We start from the raw sequence: 14,304 nt of genomic DNA on the forward strand, positions 1-14,304 counted from the left end.
CGAAGCACACGACGAGCGGCCAGTACTCGTCTGGTGACACCGATGCGCCCAGTGATCGTGGCACGCAGGAGGTTGGGGTTACGGCCGCCGAGTACGAGGGATCTAGCCGTGGGCGCCGTCGTCCGCAAGGGACGAAGGCGGCGAAAGCGGCTAGAGCGAGGAAGGGCCGAGGAGAATCAAGCCAGTCGGCCTCGGGATCGGGCTCACAAGGAGGCTCGAACACACTTATGGTGGCGTACATAACCGCCACAATGGCGGACACTTCCCGCTTCTCGTACGCCCAATTCACGGCCTGGTGGAACGGAATTGTGCATATGGCAGGACTACTTGGTCTTCCCCCTCCCCCTAAACCTCGACCGCCTCCGGAGGATGATTCGCCGGCGGAGTAGTTTTTTTATTTTCCCACGTTTAATTGTGTGTTTTTTATTGTGTGTTTTTTATTTTTTTAGGATTTGAATTGTGTGTTTTTTTTAATTTTTTTAAGTTTAAGTTGTAATTTTTTTTAATATTGTGTGTTTTTTAATAAAGTATGTTTGTTTTTTAATAAAGTATGTTTGTAGTGTGTTTATTTAATTTAATTTAGTTGGAAATAAAAATAAAAATTGAAATAGAATGAATAGTAATTTAAGGAACGGTTAAGGAACGGTTAAGGAACGGAGGGTTGCAGGTTCCGTTCCTTAGTTAAGGAATGGAGTAAAAAAGTACAGTGGGGCCCTCAAATAGTGGTTTAAGGAACGGTATAGGAACGGTATAGGAACGTTGTGGATGGCCTAAGAAGTGCTCAAACTTCAATCACGGTTACCAACATAACATATGATAAGATCGCCACACAATTTACACAACCGATTCCAAAAAAACATGAGTTGTACGGAATAACTTATAAGCTAAGGATTATGGCGGTTGTAGCAATGTGCCCAAATTTTGTGAGCAAAGTGCAATAACTCAAATTTAAAGTTTAATTATCTAGCATACCAATCCATATTTCAGCCAAAAGTTTCCATAAATCGTGATATTTGTAGATAGATTTATATAAATTGAGAATAATAAAAAAAATACGAATCCTAATTAAATTCATACAAAAATAAGTGCTCCTAATATATGAAGTTCATTAAAATTTTAAACAAGTATATTATTACAAAAAAAAAGTTACTCCGTGTAATAGATATATAGTAAAGTTAAAGAAAAGAGAAGGGAAAAGTGGAAAAGAATAAAAGGAAAATGACATCCGTACAAATTAAAGGAAGATGAAGTCAAACAATGGGAAAAAGAGAGGGAAAATCAAGCGCAGCCCAGTTCGCACCCTGCTTAGTGCTTAGTCCCTGGTTAAGATAAGAGACTTCAAACAAATTAAATTTAATTACCTATCTTGATATTAATTACTTGTTTAAGCTTGGTTTAGGATAAACATTAAGTCTTTGAATTGAATTCAATTAATCAACTCCTCATCATAGAAGTATTTATATATGAGCTAAGCTTCTCACAAACAAATTCATCCGACCAACTTCATTTATCTAAGAGCCCAAGCAATACTTTGAATATTTGTGAACCATATAACCCGACATGTTTTTATGCTGGTTCATGCTTAAACTAGTGGTTAACCCCAACAAACCTCTAAATTTAATGGGTTGTGGCTTATTCGGTATGATTTGACATGTTATTTACCCCTTCGTTGAGTATTAATCAATGACTAACCTGACATTGCCAATCGTTATTATAATTTGTTGCATTTTTCCGAAAAATTACAAACACAATAGTGATCGGCATAAACGAGACGAATTTGAAGGGAATAAATATTGAAATAATAGAAAAATTAATTTAGGAAAATTGGGAGAAAATTTTAAATTAAAGGATATGAAATGGAAATAAAAGGAATATAGCGCCTCTTTGAATTCCAGAGAGAAAAAGATAGGAGAGAGGAAGGCGAACGTCTCTATTTAAACCCTACATCGATTTCTCTCCATCTCTCCCACTCTCATACTCACATTTACTCTCTCCGAAATTTGTGAGTACTTTATAGAGTGAGAAATTGCTGAAATTATGTCCGGAAGAGGAGGCCGATCAGGAGGGGGAGGCCGGGGACGCGGTCGCGTCGGAGGCGGAAGAGGACCACCAGACGCCGGTCGAGGCCAGCAGGCGGCGCGCGGCGGCGGGGGACCAGGTCGCGGCGGAGCCGGTGGCTACAATGCGCCACCGCAACCAGTCGTTGCGGCGCCTTCTCAGCCGTCGCGGCCGGAGCCGGCGGCGTCGTTGTCTCACGAAATGGAGCAAAAGCTTACGCTGAAGGCATCTTCATCACAGACTCCTCAGACGCAGAGACCTCCGGCGGCGGCGGCGAATCCTCCGCCGGTTCAGCCGGAATTGCCTCCGGCTTCGTCGAAGGCGGTCAGGTATCCGCAGAGGCCTGGATTTGGAAGCTTCGGCCGGAAAGTGGTGGTGAAGGCGAATCACTTCCTCACGGAGATCGGAAACAGAGATCTGCGCCATTACGATGTGAGTTGGAACCTTTTGATTGCAGAATTCTATTGTTTTTTATCGTGTATGTTTATTGAGTTTATATGTCGTCGTTGAGTTGTTTCGTATTAACAAAGTTTCAACAGACATTCTTCTGATGTTCATTGTGATTTTGCTGAGTTAGGTTTTTTGTGTATTTTTTTGCTTTCAGTCTTTAATAAATAAATGCATAGTCACATGTGTTTTCACCTTTTGATTGTAGAATTCTAATTATTTTTTTCTGGTGTATATTTTTTGAGTTTATATGTCCTCGTTGAGTTGTTTCTTATTCACAACGTTTCAACAGACATTCTTATAACGTTCTTTTTGTTTTTTGTTGAGTTAAGTTTTTTTGTGTATTTTTTTGCTTTCACTTTTTAATAAATGCATAGTCTCACATTTGCTAGGCCATAATTTTCATGTATTTGTATATATTTTCACTACACGCATGTACAGTTTTACTGTTATACTAGTTCAATCTGAATTTTCTGAACAGATGTGAGTGATTGAGTGTACCTAGCATCTTGATTAGTATGTGTATTTGTCAATGACTTTTGCAGGTTTCAATATCTCCTGAAGTGACATCTAAGAAGGTGTGTAGAGAGATTTTGAACCAGCTTGTTACAAACTATAAAGACTCGCATCTAGGCAAGAGGATGCTCGCATACGATGGAAGTAAAAGTTGCTACGCTGCTGGCGAGTTGCCTTTTGAATCAAAAGATTTTGTGGTTGAGCTAAACAGTGGTGATAGTCAGTCGAGGTAAAGTTTAGCTAACAATAATATCCTGCCTATTGGTGCTGTCAGTCCTATCCTTGAGTTTATTCCAAATATTGCATAATCTGCATTTGTTATGTATGTATGGAGATTGAGTGGCAATGGTGTTAGATTTTTTTGTTATGTGGAATGACTCTTTTATATATTTAATTCATATTGACACTGTTATAAAATTAAATTACAGTTAATTTTGGGCTGATACTGTGTTATGTTTTGCTTCAATGCATGCTGCCTCTTACTTAGAATGTCATGCATACATGCAGGAGAGAGCGCAAGTTCAAAGTGTCGATCAAATTCGCTGCCAAAGTAGACCTGCATCACCTACAGCAATTCATACTGGGCAGGCAACTGGATCTGCCACAGGAAACCCTGCAATTATTTGATGTGGTTTTGAGGCAGAATCCTTCTAACAGGTGCCATTTTTCGCTCAAAATAGTGACACTCTCTCATATAAGTATTTGGTTTTCCGTGTAAATCAATAATCATGATCTATCCTCTTATTTCAGCTGCGCAGTGGTTGGGAGGTCATTTTTCTCGCCTATGCTGGGTGATATAGGAGAGCTAGGAAATGGTCTAATGTATTGGAAAGGCTTCTATCAAAGTCTTCGCCCTACACAGATGGGCCTGTCTCTCAACATTGGTATGCAGTTCATTCTTATGGGACTTTTGCACTTGATTTTATGGTGTGTCGTGAACTGATTTTAATTGGCTTTTTTATTCTTGCAGATATGTCTGCTAGGGCATTCTTTGAACCTATTAGGGTCTCGCAATATGTTCAAAAACATATCAACAAAGATCTGTCTAGGGGTTTATCTGACCAAGATCGCATAAAGGTTCTTGTTAAGTTAATTTTTAATTGTTGAAACTCTAATTTTGTTCGACTTTGCTTTATCTTATGTCATTGATCTTGTGTGGATAATAACATCATGTTCTCTAGGTCAAAAAAGCTTTAAAGGGTGTACGGGTGGAGACCCAACATCTAGGTCAAATCAGACGCCATAAGATTTCAGGCATCACAACCATGTCCACCCGGCAGTTGATGTGAGCTTTATCTAAACTTTTTTTCTAGTGTATTCTTACTTGGCTTTTATGGAGTGCTTTATTGTAGGTTGCATTTTGTGTCTAAATAATTCTGATGTTTCCTTTAGAATTTGTGCTGATAAGATGCTCAATCAATCTACTAAATTTGTTTGACCCACCTTCACTTATTATACTAACTCAGCACCTATCTGGGGCTGACCTGTAATCCTAAATGCTTATTGTTTTCATTGTTGTTCTATTGGAAAAATGGAAAATTAAATTCACTTTTATCGGACATTGTATACAGGTTTTCCATGGATGGAATGGAAGCTCAGATCTCAGTTGCACAATACTTCAGTCAGCAGTACAGTATTTCTCTAGACTATCCAAATTTGCCAGCGATTCAGGCAGGCAGTGACACTAAACCCATTTATCTTCCAATGGAGGTATTTATTTATAATTGTGTTCTTATTAATTCTCTTAAGTTATGTTCTCTGTTAAGTACTATTATTCTTTTTCTTTAACAGCTTTGTAAGATTGTTGAGGGTCAGCGATTCTCTAGAAAATTGAATGAAAGACAAGTTACTGCACTATTGAAGGCGACATGCCAACGCCCCAAGGATAGAGAAAGTTCAATCCTCCAGGCATGAATTCACAATGATGATTGCTATATATATTATCATTTGGTTTCTCCATGTTTCTATAAGCTTGTGAACAAGCAATACTTACAATACTTATCTGCAGATGGTTCGTAAAAATGATTACAACAATGATAAGCTTGTGAACGGACAATTTGGCATTAATGTTAGGTCTGAGATGGTATCTGTAGATGCACGGGTGTTGCCTCCGCCTATGGTATGATACTAATGGATATTTGTTGTCATTTGTCAAATATCAGGACTTTTAATATTTCATTTTATAAAACTTGACAGCTGAAATATCACGAGACTGGTAAAAATAGTCTGGTAACTCCAAGTGTAGGGCAGTGGAACATGATTGACAAGGTAAATTTCTTTTACGTTTATGTTATTGAGCACAATGTTTAATAATAGTCATTTAACTAAAGCTTTGATAATTCTAGAAAATGGTTAATGGAGGAAAGGTTGAGTTTTGGGCTTGCATCAACTTCTCAAGGATGCATAGTAACCATGCTGGCCAATTTTGTGATGATTTGATTGATATGTGTTGCAGTAGAGGGATGGTATGGTCTTCTTCCTGATTTATTCTGTAGTCGATCTAATTATAAAGTGGCAATTAAACCATGACAATCATTGTTTCAGGAATTTAATCAAAGACCTCTAGTTCCTGTTCGCAATGCGCATGGCCCGATCGAGAAGGCCTTGATTGATCTTGAGACCGAGAGTTCCAAGGCTGGAAAACAACTCCAGTTGCTCATTGTCATTTTGCCTGAAATGACTGGATCATATGGTTAATCTACCTTGACTTGATTCTGAAACCTCATATGAAATGTTACTGTACTGTGTGATTTAACAATACAATTTCCTTTTTTCTTTGCAGGGACGATAAAACGAGTTTGTGAAACGGAGTTAGGTATTGTCTCACAGTGCTGTCTACCGAAGAATGTATCGAAACCCGGGAATCAATATAAGCAATACTTGGAGAATGTCTCCCTTAAAATAAATGCAAAGGTTTGTCTTAAAAGTTATCTATAGATATTGCATGAATTTACAAAAGACCATCTCCTGACTTAATTTACTGTTCGTTTTGTCTTCTTGCTGCTGTCATTTTGGTAGGCTGGAGGTCGAAACAGCGTGTTGGAGATGGCCGTGAAGGGAAAGTTTCCTTATCTCAGCGATCGACCCACTATTATATTCGGAGCAGATGTTACTCATCCTTCACCAGGAGAGGATTTGAGTCCCTCTATAGCTGCGGTATGGTAACCTCTTACTCTACCAATCTCATTGCTCTATTAAAACAGGTTATCATTCATACAAATACTTGGCTCATCATATTTCATTGTGTGCAGGTTGTTGCTTCAACTGACTGGCCCGAAGTAACGAAGTATAGAGCACTCGTTTCTACACAGGCTCACAGGGAAGAAATCATTCAGGATCTTTACCACAAGCGAGAGGATCCTAAAAGGGGAGTAATCCATGGTGGAATGATTAGGTTAGTTTCCCACTCTGACTTTTTTTCTTATTTATTTCCTTCCCTACTAATGTATTCACATTTTGCAGAGAGCATTTAGTGGCTTTCTACAAATCCACTAAGCTTAAACCTCACAGGCTCATATTCTACAGGTCTGGTTGATGTTTGCCTTCACTCTACTATCTGGTGTTATTTTCATTATAGTAAACTTATGTTGCTGATTATCGAAATGGTAGGGATGGGGTTAGTGAAGGACAATTCAGTCAGGTCCTTCTTCATGAAATGGAGGCAATAAGGAAGGTATGCCTATTTGTGCTTTCTTAGATATTCCATCGAAATCATCGTTCTTTTTATGTTGTTTATTTTTGCATGATGATTAAATGATGCTTTTCAGGCTTGCAACTCTATTGAGGAAAATTACATGCCAAGGGTCACTTTTATCGTCGTGCAAAAGAGGCATCATACACGTCTTTTTGCTGCTAATCACAATGATAGGAATAACACCGATAGGAGCGGCAACATTCTTCCTGGTATCAATTATGCTGTCAGATATATCCTTACAGGTTTAATCACCTTTCTTATTCCTCTGTATAACAATGCTTGCCTTCTCTCCTGATTAGGCACCGTTGTCGACACAAAGATATGCCACCCAACTGAGTTCGATTTCTACCTCTGTAGCCATGCTGGCATCCAGGTTTAAAACTCTTCTGGTGCTGACTTTTAATCCGTTTATATGTGTAGCCTTCGTTTTTTAAAATTTATTTCATCTGTTGCTTGCTTCCGAGCAGGGTACAAGCCGCCCCACCCACTACCATGTCCTCTATGATGAGAACGCGTTCACAGCCGATGGTCTGCAAATGCTGACAAACAGCTTGTGCTATACGTGAGTGTTGTCTTTAAATCACATTGAACACATTTATGCTGCATTGCTCTAACGACTCTTCTCATTTTCAGGTATGCCAGATGTACTCGCTCGGTGTCCCTAGGTCAGTACTCATTGTTTTTTTCTGTGATCGAGTTTCAACTGTCTTCTGTAATCTTTCTTAAATTACCATCTACCTTGGTTTTTGCAGTTCCACCAGCGTACTATGCGCATCTAGCTGCTTTCCGAGCTCGTTACTATATTGAAGGCACCGACTTCTCTGACAGTGGATCGGCTTCTGATGCTGGTCGGGGTGCTACTCGGGAGAGGAACAGAGAGGTTGGACCTCTGCCAAAGATCAAAGACAATGTGAAGGATGTGATGTTTTACATCTGATCCTTGTGCTTGTTTGATGGTAATGCATATATATTTTGTCTGATGCTGCCTTAAAAACATTTCAGTTTTTGCCTAAACTCAAAGTATTGGGCTTTTGATGGGATATAATCTCTGTTTTAAGAGGTTTTTTTGAGTGCCTCTACATTTCTTGCTGCTCTATATAGTTTTTAAAATATTTTGGAATGTAAAGAACAATAGAGGTTACTTTTTTTATATGAAATTTGTTAATAGTCAGGGGAAATGGTTTAGTTGCCTCTTCTGAGTTTGCTGTTAATTAATGTGTTCTTTTGGACTTGTGACTTTAAGCATTAGCATGGCTGAGATTCATTCGAATTGATGTCTTTTGAGTTTGCATTTTTTTTATGTGTTCTTTAAATTTGTGAATTTAAACAGCAGCATGACTGCATAACCGAGATTCAGTCGAATTAATGACTCGGTATGTGCAAAAACTGGAATAACAAATTTTTTTAAATTGAATCATTATATTAGTTATATGTATAATGTATACCATCATATTTGAGTTTATGACAAAGAGTGACAATAAATTTTGCTGAAAAGACAATAAGGTATCCACGGTTTTGGTTTTGTCAGTGAGCTTTGATTTGAGTGAAATTGTACCTGCTGTGATGAATTTATATTCAGAATCTTCATCAGGCTTTGATTTCATGTTTTAAGAGAGGTTGGTTTTTGAGTGCCTCTGCATCTCTGTATAGAGTCTTTAAGATATTTTGGAATGAAAAAAGCACAATCGGGTTACGTTTTGATATGAAAGTTAATATTCTACTGAGTTAGATGTTTCTTTTTTTTTGCATTTACTAGTTGTAATATATATGTTCGCAATCTATTTTTGCACGGGCTTCGCACTTCTTGCACGAAAGGGAAAATCAAGTTGCATGCACGAAGGGATAATTTGATTCTCTGTAAAATAAAAAAACTAGTCTTGTTCACTTTGGTAGTATATTTTTGTTAAATTTTGGAGGGGAAGAATGATGTGCAAAACGCAAATCATAAAATCAAACATACTCTTCAGTTCGTCGATGAGATCAGACAATTACTTGTCGTTGATTGTAACAAAACGTTTTAGCTGTCATCGATCTCTAGATTCTCGAAACAAACTCAGAGAGCCGAGCTCTGCCAGAATGTGGTGCAGAACTCAAGAGGCCTGAAGGCTCGCATAACAGATAGGAGATGCAGCAGTAGTTTCTACTTTCTATATCAAGAACATGTCTCATCAGTCAAACACTGTTTTTGACTTTGTTGTTTAAGTGCAATTGCACGTGCGCCGCACTTCTGGCACGGGGGGAATTAAATCTGCTACGCACTACCAAAATCTAAATCATGCTAAAATTGATAATGAATAACAATGTGTTGCAATTTGAACTTAAATTTTTTGTATTTTTTAGGAAATTTGAAGGAATCAATAAATAGGTAGAGGTCGGGGACGTTGCACACATTCGCTGCGGGAATATGATTGACAAGGAAATTTTGTTTTGCCTTATCGATCGTATTCCACTGTCACACACTTGGAGTTACAAGACTCTTTCTACCATTGTATTCCAACTGTCAAATTTTATGAAATAGATTATTACATGTCTTTATATTAGCAAGTTTTATGAAATAGATTATTACATGTCTTGATATTAGTATTTATCAGCATGATACCATAGGCAGAGGCAAGACCTAACATGAATACCAAAATGCTCATTCACTAGTTACAATATTGAAGGTACTGACTTCTCTGACAGTGGATCGGCTTCTGATGCTGGTCGGGGCGCTACTCGGGAGAGGAACAGAGAGGTTGGACCTCTGCCTAAGATCAAAGACAATGTGAAGGATGTGATGTTTTACATCTAATCCTTTTGCTTGTTTAATGTGATATGCATATTATTTGAGTGTGGAAAAATATTAATAAATGCATAAAGATGTGTATAAATTGATTTACTTTTTATTTGTTGCATAAAATATTAATAAGTAAATTATTATTATTTTTAAATATTAATTGCAATTATTTATTATATGAAAAAATTACTATTATAATTTATACATTAAAGGTATAATTTATTATTTTGTTGGTATTTGTAATTCAATTTTTTATATTTTAATTTTTTTAACATATATCTTTATTTTTATTTGTATGGTTAAATTGATACTCATCTTTATAACAGTCAAATTAATAAAGATCTAATATTGAATTATATAGTTATTGATGTACTATTGCTATGTTTGTATTAGATATTTTAAGGTGTTATAACCAGCTTTTTTATTTTTTTAAAAAAGTTTTAGATTTAATTATTTCAAACATGTTTTTATTTATATAATAAAATGTTATTACACAATTTTTATGTTTAAAGATTACGTAAATTGGTTCTTATATCTGTAGATTTTATTGCAAATGTGTAATAGCACGTGACAATGATATGGCACGTGCGTATCACGTGTGGTGTGGTGATACTAGTTTCATCAATATGGGAATTTTCTGCCTTATTTTGTGAAATGTTGATTGGCACTCTTATTCATTTAAATTGGCTTGTATATTCTTTATCTTAATTTGGTATTGATGGTAATACATATATATTTTGTCTGAAAAACATTTCAGTTTTTGCCTAAACTAGAAACATTAGGCTTTTTGATGGATATAATCTCTTTTTGAAGAGGTTGGTTTTTGAGTGCCTCTACAATTCTTGCTCTATAGTTTTAAAAATATTTTGAAATGTAAAAAAGCACAATAGAGGTTACTTTTTTATATATGAAATTTGTTAATATTCAGGCGAAATGGTTTAGTTGCCTCTTCTGAGTTTGCAGTTTGTTAATATGTGCTCTTTAAATTTATGAATTTAAGCAGCAGTAGCATGACTGAGATTTAAACAGTAAAAATGGTGAATCGGTATGTGCAAAAATTGGATTAACAAAAAAAATTTAAACTAGTCTTGTTGAATTGGTGGGACCTAATTGTGATTTTATTGCAAATCTACTTTACTTTGGTAATATTTTTGTTAAACTAGTTTTGACTTTGTTGTTTCAGTGCAATTGCACGCACGAGGGGAAAATCTGCTACGCACGACCAAAATTTAAATCATGCTAAATTGATCATGAATGTGTTGCTATTTGAACTTAGTAATTTCTGTATTTTTTTAGGAAATTAGGAGAAATCAATAAATAGGTAGAGGTCGGGGACGTAGCCATGTATTCCAACTATCTAAGTTTTATGAAATGTCTTCTTGATAGTAATATTTATTAGCATACCAAACTGGTCGTTCACAAGCTTATCATTGTAGTGTTGTAATAAAATTAAATTATTAAGACATGGGGAAACCAAATGATACTAATAAATGTAGAAATTATCATTGTGAATCAATGCATGCATGATTGAATTCTCTCTATCTTTGGGATGTTGGCATGTCTAGGGCTGGGAAAATATACCGAAATACCGACAACGGTATACCACATCATACCGCAATTGCGGTATATACCGAAATCACGGTACTGTATACCGACAAAAGCGGTACGGTAACGATATCTAAATTTTGGTATACCAACTTTTAGGTATACCGCAATTGCGGTATACCGACAAAAGCAGTACGGTAAAGGTATGGTTTTTGGTCATACCGCACGGTACGGTACGGTATGCGGTATGACCATTTCGGCGCGCGGTATACCGTACCGTTCCAACCCTAGGCATGTCGCTGTAGTCATTTATACTCTCACTTGTAGTGATCGGAATAATTGAAAGATGATATATATAGAGAGAGAGAGGATTTCGTTTAGAGAGAAGGCCGAGAAACAAACTGAGGCGCCTCTCTCAATTTATCTCTTAACCATATCCTAATTTGATATGGATATTATTTCTATCCATAAATTAATATTGGGCTATAACGTTTCTTCAAATTTTCCTTTTGTTTAACTTATCATGTCAAAATTATAATCGACTTTAAATTATATTTTTATGTATATAAACATATATTGACTAGAAATTAATAAAAATGCTAAATAAATAGAATGTTTAACATTTTTATCGTTCAAATTCATTTAAGTTTTGAAAAATATTAATAAATGCATAAAGATATGTATAAACTGAGTTAACTATTTGAAATGGATATTTTATTTACTTTTTATTTGTCGCATAAAATATTAATAAGTAAATTAAATATATTTTTAAAATATTAATAAATATTTAAAGATGTAGAGCTATATGCAACCTATATGCCGACAAATCCCGAAATCTCCTCTCTCAGAAAACCATGATTCTATTAATCTTTTGTTATTGAAATTGAATAATACTTGAAGAAATGCACTCTACTTTGAAAAAATTATCTAATTTATTTTAGATATTTTAGTTACACATACATGTGTATATTGCGATGGATATAACCTTAATATATAATCCTATTAACTTCTGTAATTATATATTGATTTGAATCCGTGAATCCATGACTTAAAAAAATTAATTCGAGAATCGTTTAACTGCAAAATGAATCAATTCTTCGTAATTTAAGTTACCACTTAAAGATCAACTAAAATACAAATGTCATTTAAAATATGTTTAGTGTGAATGATATGTGATACGTTTCATGCATTGGTTTTAGATAAAAACTCTGTGTTTTCGGTGCACTAATGTATGTTTCTAAGTTCAGGTGCGTGAAAAATCTGCCGGACCTAGGAAGCGCATATAAATTACAAGGGGGCAGAGAAAAGGAGGAAAATGAAGTGAAAAACGCTTACAATTTACCTGACCGAGGAAATGAAAAGGAACTCTGGCAGAATACAAAAATGGAGCAAGGAGCAAGTATAAGGATGAAGGGCAAAAAAAACAAATTATGAAGAGGGAGTGCCCTAGGGATTGCTGCCTATATAAAGGGACGACCCCTTTTAGAAGAGGAGCCTTCTTTTTAGCATTTTTTCGATCTTTTACACTTAGTCTCTTTAGTTTCACTCTCGAATCATAGTTCACTTCACTTCACACGCACTTGGCACTTATGGGGTGACTTCCGGCTACCGTGGTGGTTCCTAGCTAGTTTCTGTGGTGTAACACCATCCTCACGAGGGCGAAGTTTCCGTTGTTTATTCTCGTCGTGAACTTCCTTGCCGGAAGCTCGGCGGCTGCTTTGTGTTTTGGAATTTGTTCTCGTGGATATGACAGTTTCACTTTATGGTTTTCCTATGGTTTCTGATGTTTGATGTTGTTCTACTGATTTTGGATGCTTTTCGCAATTGACTGTGCATTGGAATTGAGATTGGTCGAATCTGAGGTTGTTTGTTGAGTGGTTGTTTGAATCGAAGTTCATGTTCCTGGATCTGAAGGTTGTTGGGTTTGGATCGGTTGGATCTGGAAGGGATTGTGAGTCAGAGTTGTGGATCTGATATGTGGTGAATTGAATCTGCGTGATTATGGCATTTTTACTGTTGTTCTCGCATCTGCTAGGCCCAATAGTTTAGATCTGTTGAGTTTAGCCTTTAATTCCTTGTTTAATTTCAGATCCGGAACTTGCTCTGTTTTTATGATATTTATTACTCTGTTTTATTCTTTTTTCCCGATTGGATTTCTAAAAAGATGAAGTTTGTTAGTAGTTAGGATCAAATCTGCGACCTGTCTATTCTCTCTGCCTTGTCCTTTTACTTTTCTGTTGCTTTTCCAGAACCTGGACACTTAGGGAAATTTGGTCTCCATTTTCTGTGCTAGTTTGTTCGGTCATTTTAGGAAAGTCAGTATAGTCTCCAGTTCGTTGATTTTGTCTCGCAAGTTGATTTTACATTTTGAGTCATGCATGTGCCGTACGCACCCGTTTCCTGGACCCAGTAGATAGAGTAGTTAACTTTTATTTCCTAAGTCCAGTAGTTTAAAATTCTCGACCCACTTGTTGCGTGGCAGCAATCGAACCCTCCCAAAACCCTCCAAATGCATGCTAACTCATCCGTCCCCGTGGGATCGATCTTTTACTTCTCTATACTAGCCAATAGTGTAGTGGGTTGAGGTTTTTGAAGCGGAAAAGTGTGTGTCCAACGACCGAATTCTGAAGGTTCCACGATCTCCTAGACCATGTGATCTAGCGAATTCTCTGGACCTAGGGGTTTGTGATATATCAATAGCACATCGCATTATTCTCCTACTTCCAATATGTTGAAAATAATATTAATATTTTGTCCAAAACTGTGGTGGCAAGGATTCTATTTGAGAAAGCAATCTAATTCCTTACATTTTAAATTCATGTGTTTGTTTCGGTTTTTAATCAAATTGGGAAAGTAATCAGAATTCCGAGAACAAGGAAAGTTAGTACAACTTTCCAAGATTTTAAATCCTAGCTTTTCTTAGGTATTCTTTTTCCCAGTTTTAGGATTCTTACATATTTAATACAATATATTATTATTATTATTATTAAATAAAAAATTTTAAAAATAATTTAAAATTATAAATCATACTTAATTTCAGTATAATAAATAACTATAATTAAATTTATCATAATTATAACTATATTATTATAATATTTATATATAATTTTTATTATTCATATATATAAACTTGAATTATTCAAGCGTCACAAACGCTACCTAATTCACATTAAAATATCGGTATCAACCTAGATTACTTGCTCATTATATACATAACATTTAATCCTAAATTATATTCATTCTCATCCATCTTGACATCAGTTGAGGT

The 14,304-nt window shown here is 36.0% G+C and overlaps 1 protein-coding gene across 1 annotated transcript; it reads left to right on the top strand.

The window, feature by feature from the left end:
• Positions 1-1,900: 1,900 nt before the first annotated feature.
• On the top strand, positions 1,901-7,906 carry LOC121743010 (protein argonaute MEL1-like). Its single transcript, XM_042136182.1, has 22 exons — positions 1,901-2,490; positions 3,051-3,250; positions 3,529-3,678; positions 3,772-3,905; positions 3,992-4,098; positions 4,203-4,306; positions 4,593-4,731; positions 4,813-4,929; positions 5,030-5,140; positions 5,218-5,289; positions 5,367-5,486; positions 5,566-5,713; positions 5,804-5,934; positions 6,040-6,177; positions 6,273-6,415; positions 6,484-6,546; positions 6,631-6,694; positions 6,789-6,924; positions 7,015-7,088; positions 7,183-7,277; positions 7,349-7,380; positions 7,468-7,906. The coding sequence occupies exons 1-22, from the start codon at positions 2,038-2,040 to the stop codon at positions 7,650-7,652; spliced, it is 2,916 nt and encodes a 971-aa protein (XP_041992116.1). The 5' UTR covers positions 1,901-2,037; the 3' UTR covers positions 7,653-7,906.
• Positions 7,907-14,304: the final 6,398 nt, after the last annotated feature.

The sequence above is a fragment of the Salvia splendens genome, chromosome 8 (assembly GCF_004379255.2).
Source record: "Salvia splendens isolate huo1 chromosome 8, SspV2, whole genome shotgun sequence".
In the NCBI taxonomy this organism is placed as follows: Eukaryota; Viridiplantae; Streptophyta; class Magnoliopsida; order Lamiales; family Lamiaceae; genus Salvia; species Salvia splendens.

Bases quoted from the DNA above. Each gene is read 5' to 3' on its own strand.
- LOC121743010 (XM_042136182.1), top strand. From the start codon at position 2,038: ATGTCCGGAAGAGGAGGCCGATCAGGAGGGGGAGGCCGGGGACGCGGT. The intron at 2,491-3,050 runs GTGAGTTGGAAC...TGACTTTTGCAG, and splicing joins GAGATCTGCGCCATTACGAT to GTTTCAATATCTCCTGAAGT. The intron at 4,930-5,029 runs GCATGAATTCAC...ACTTATCTGCAG, and splicing joins GAGAAAGTTCAATCCTCCAG to ATGGTTCGTAAAAATGATTA.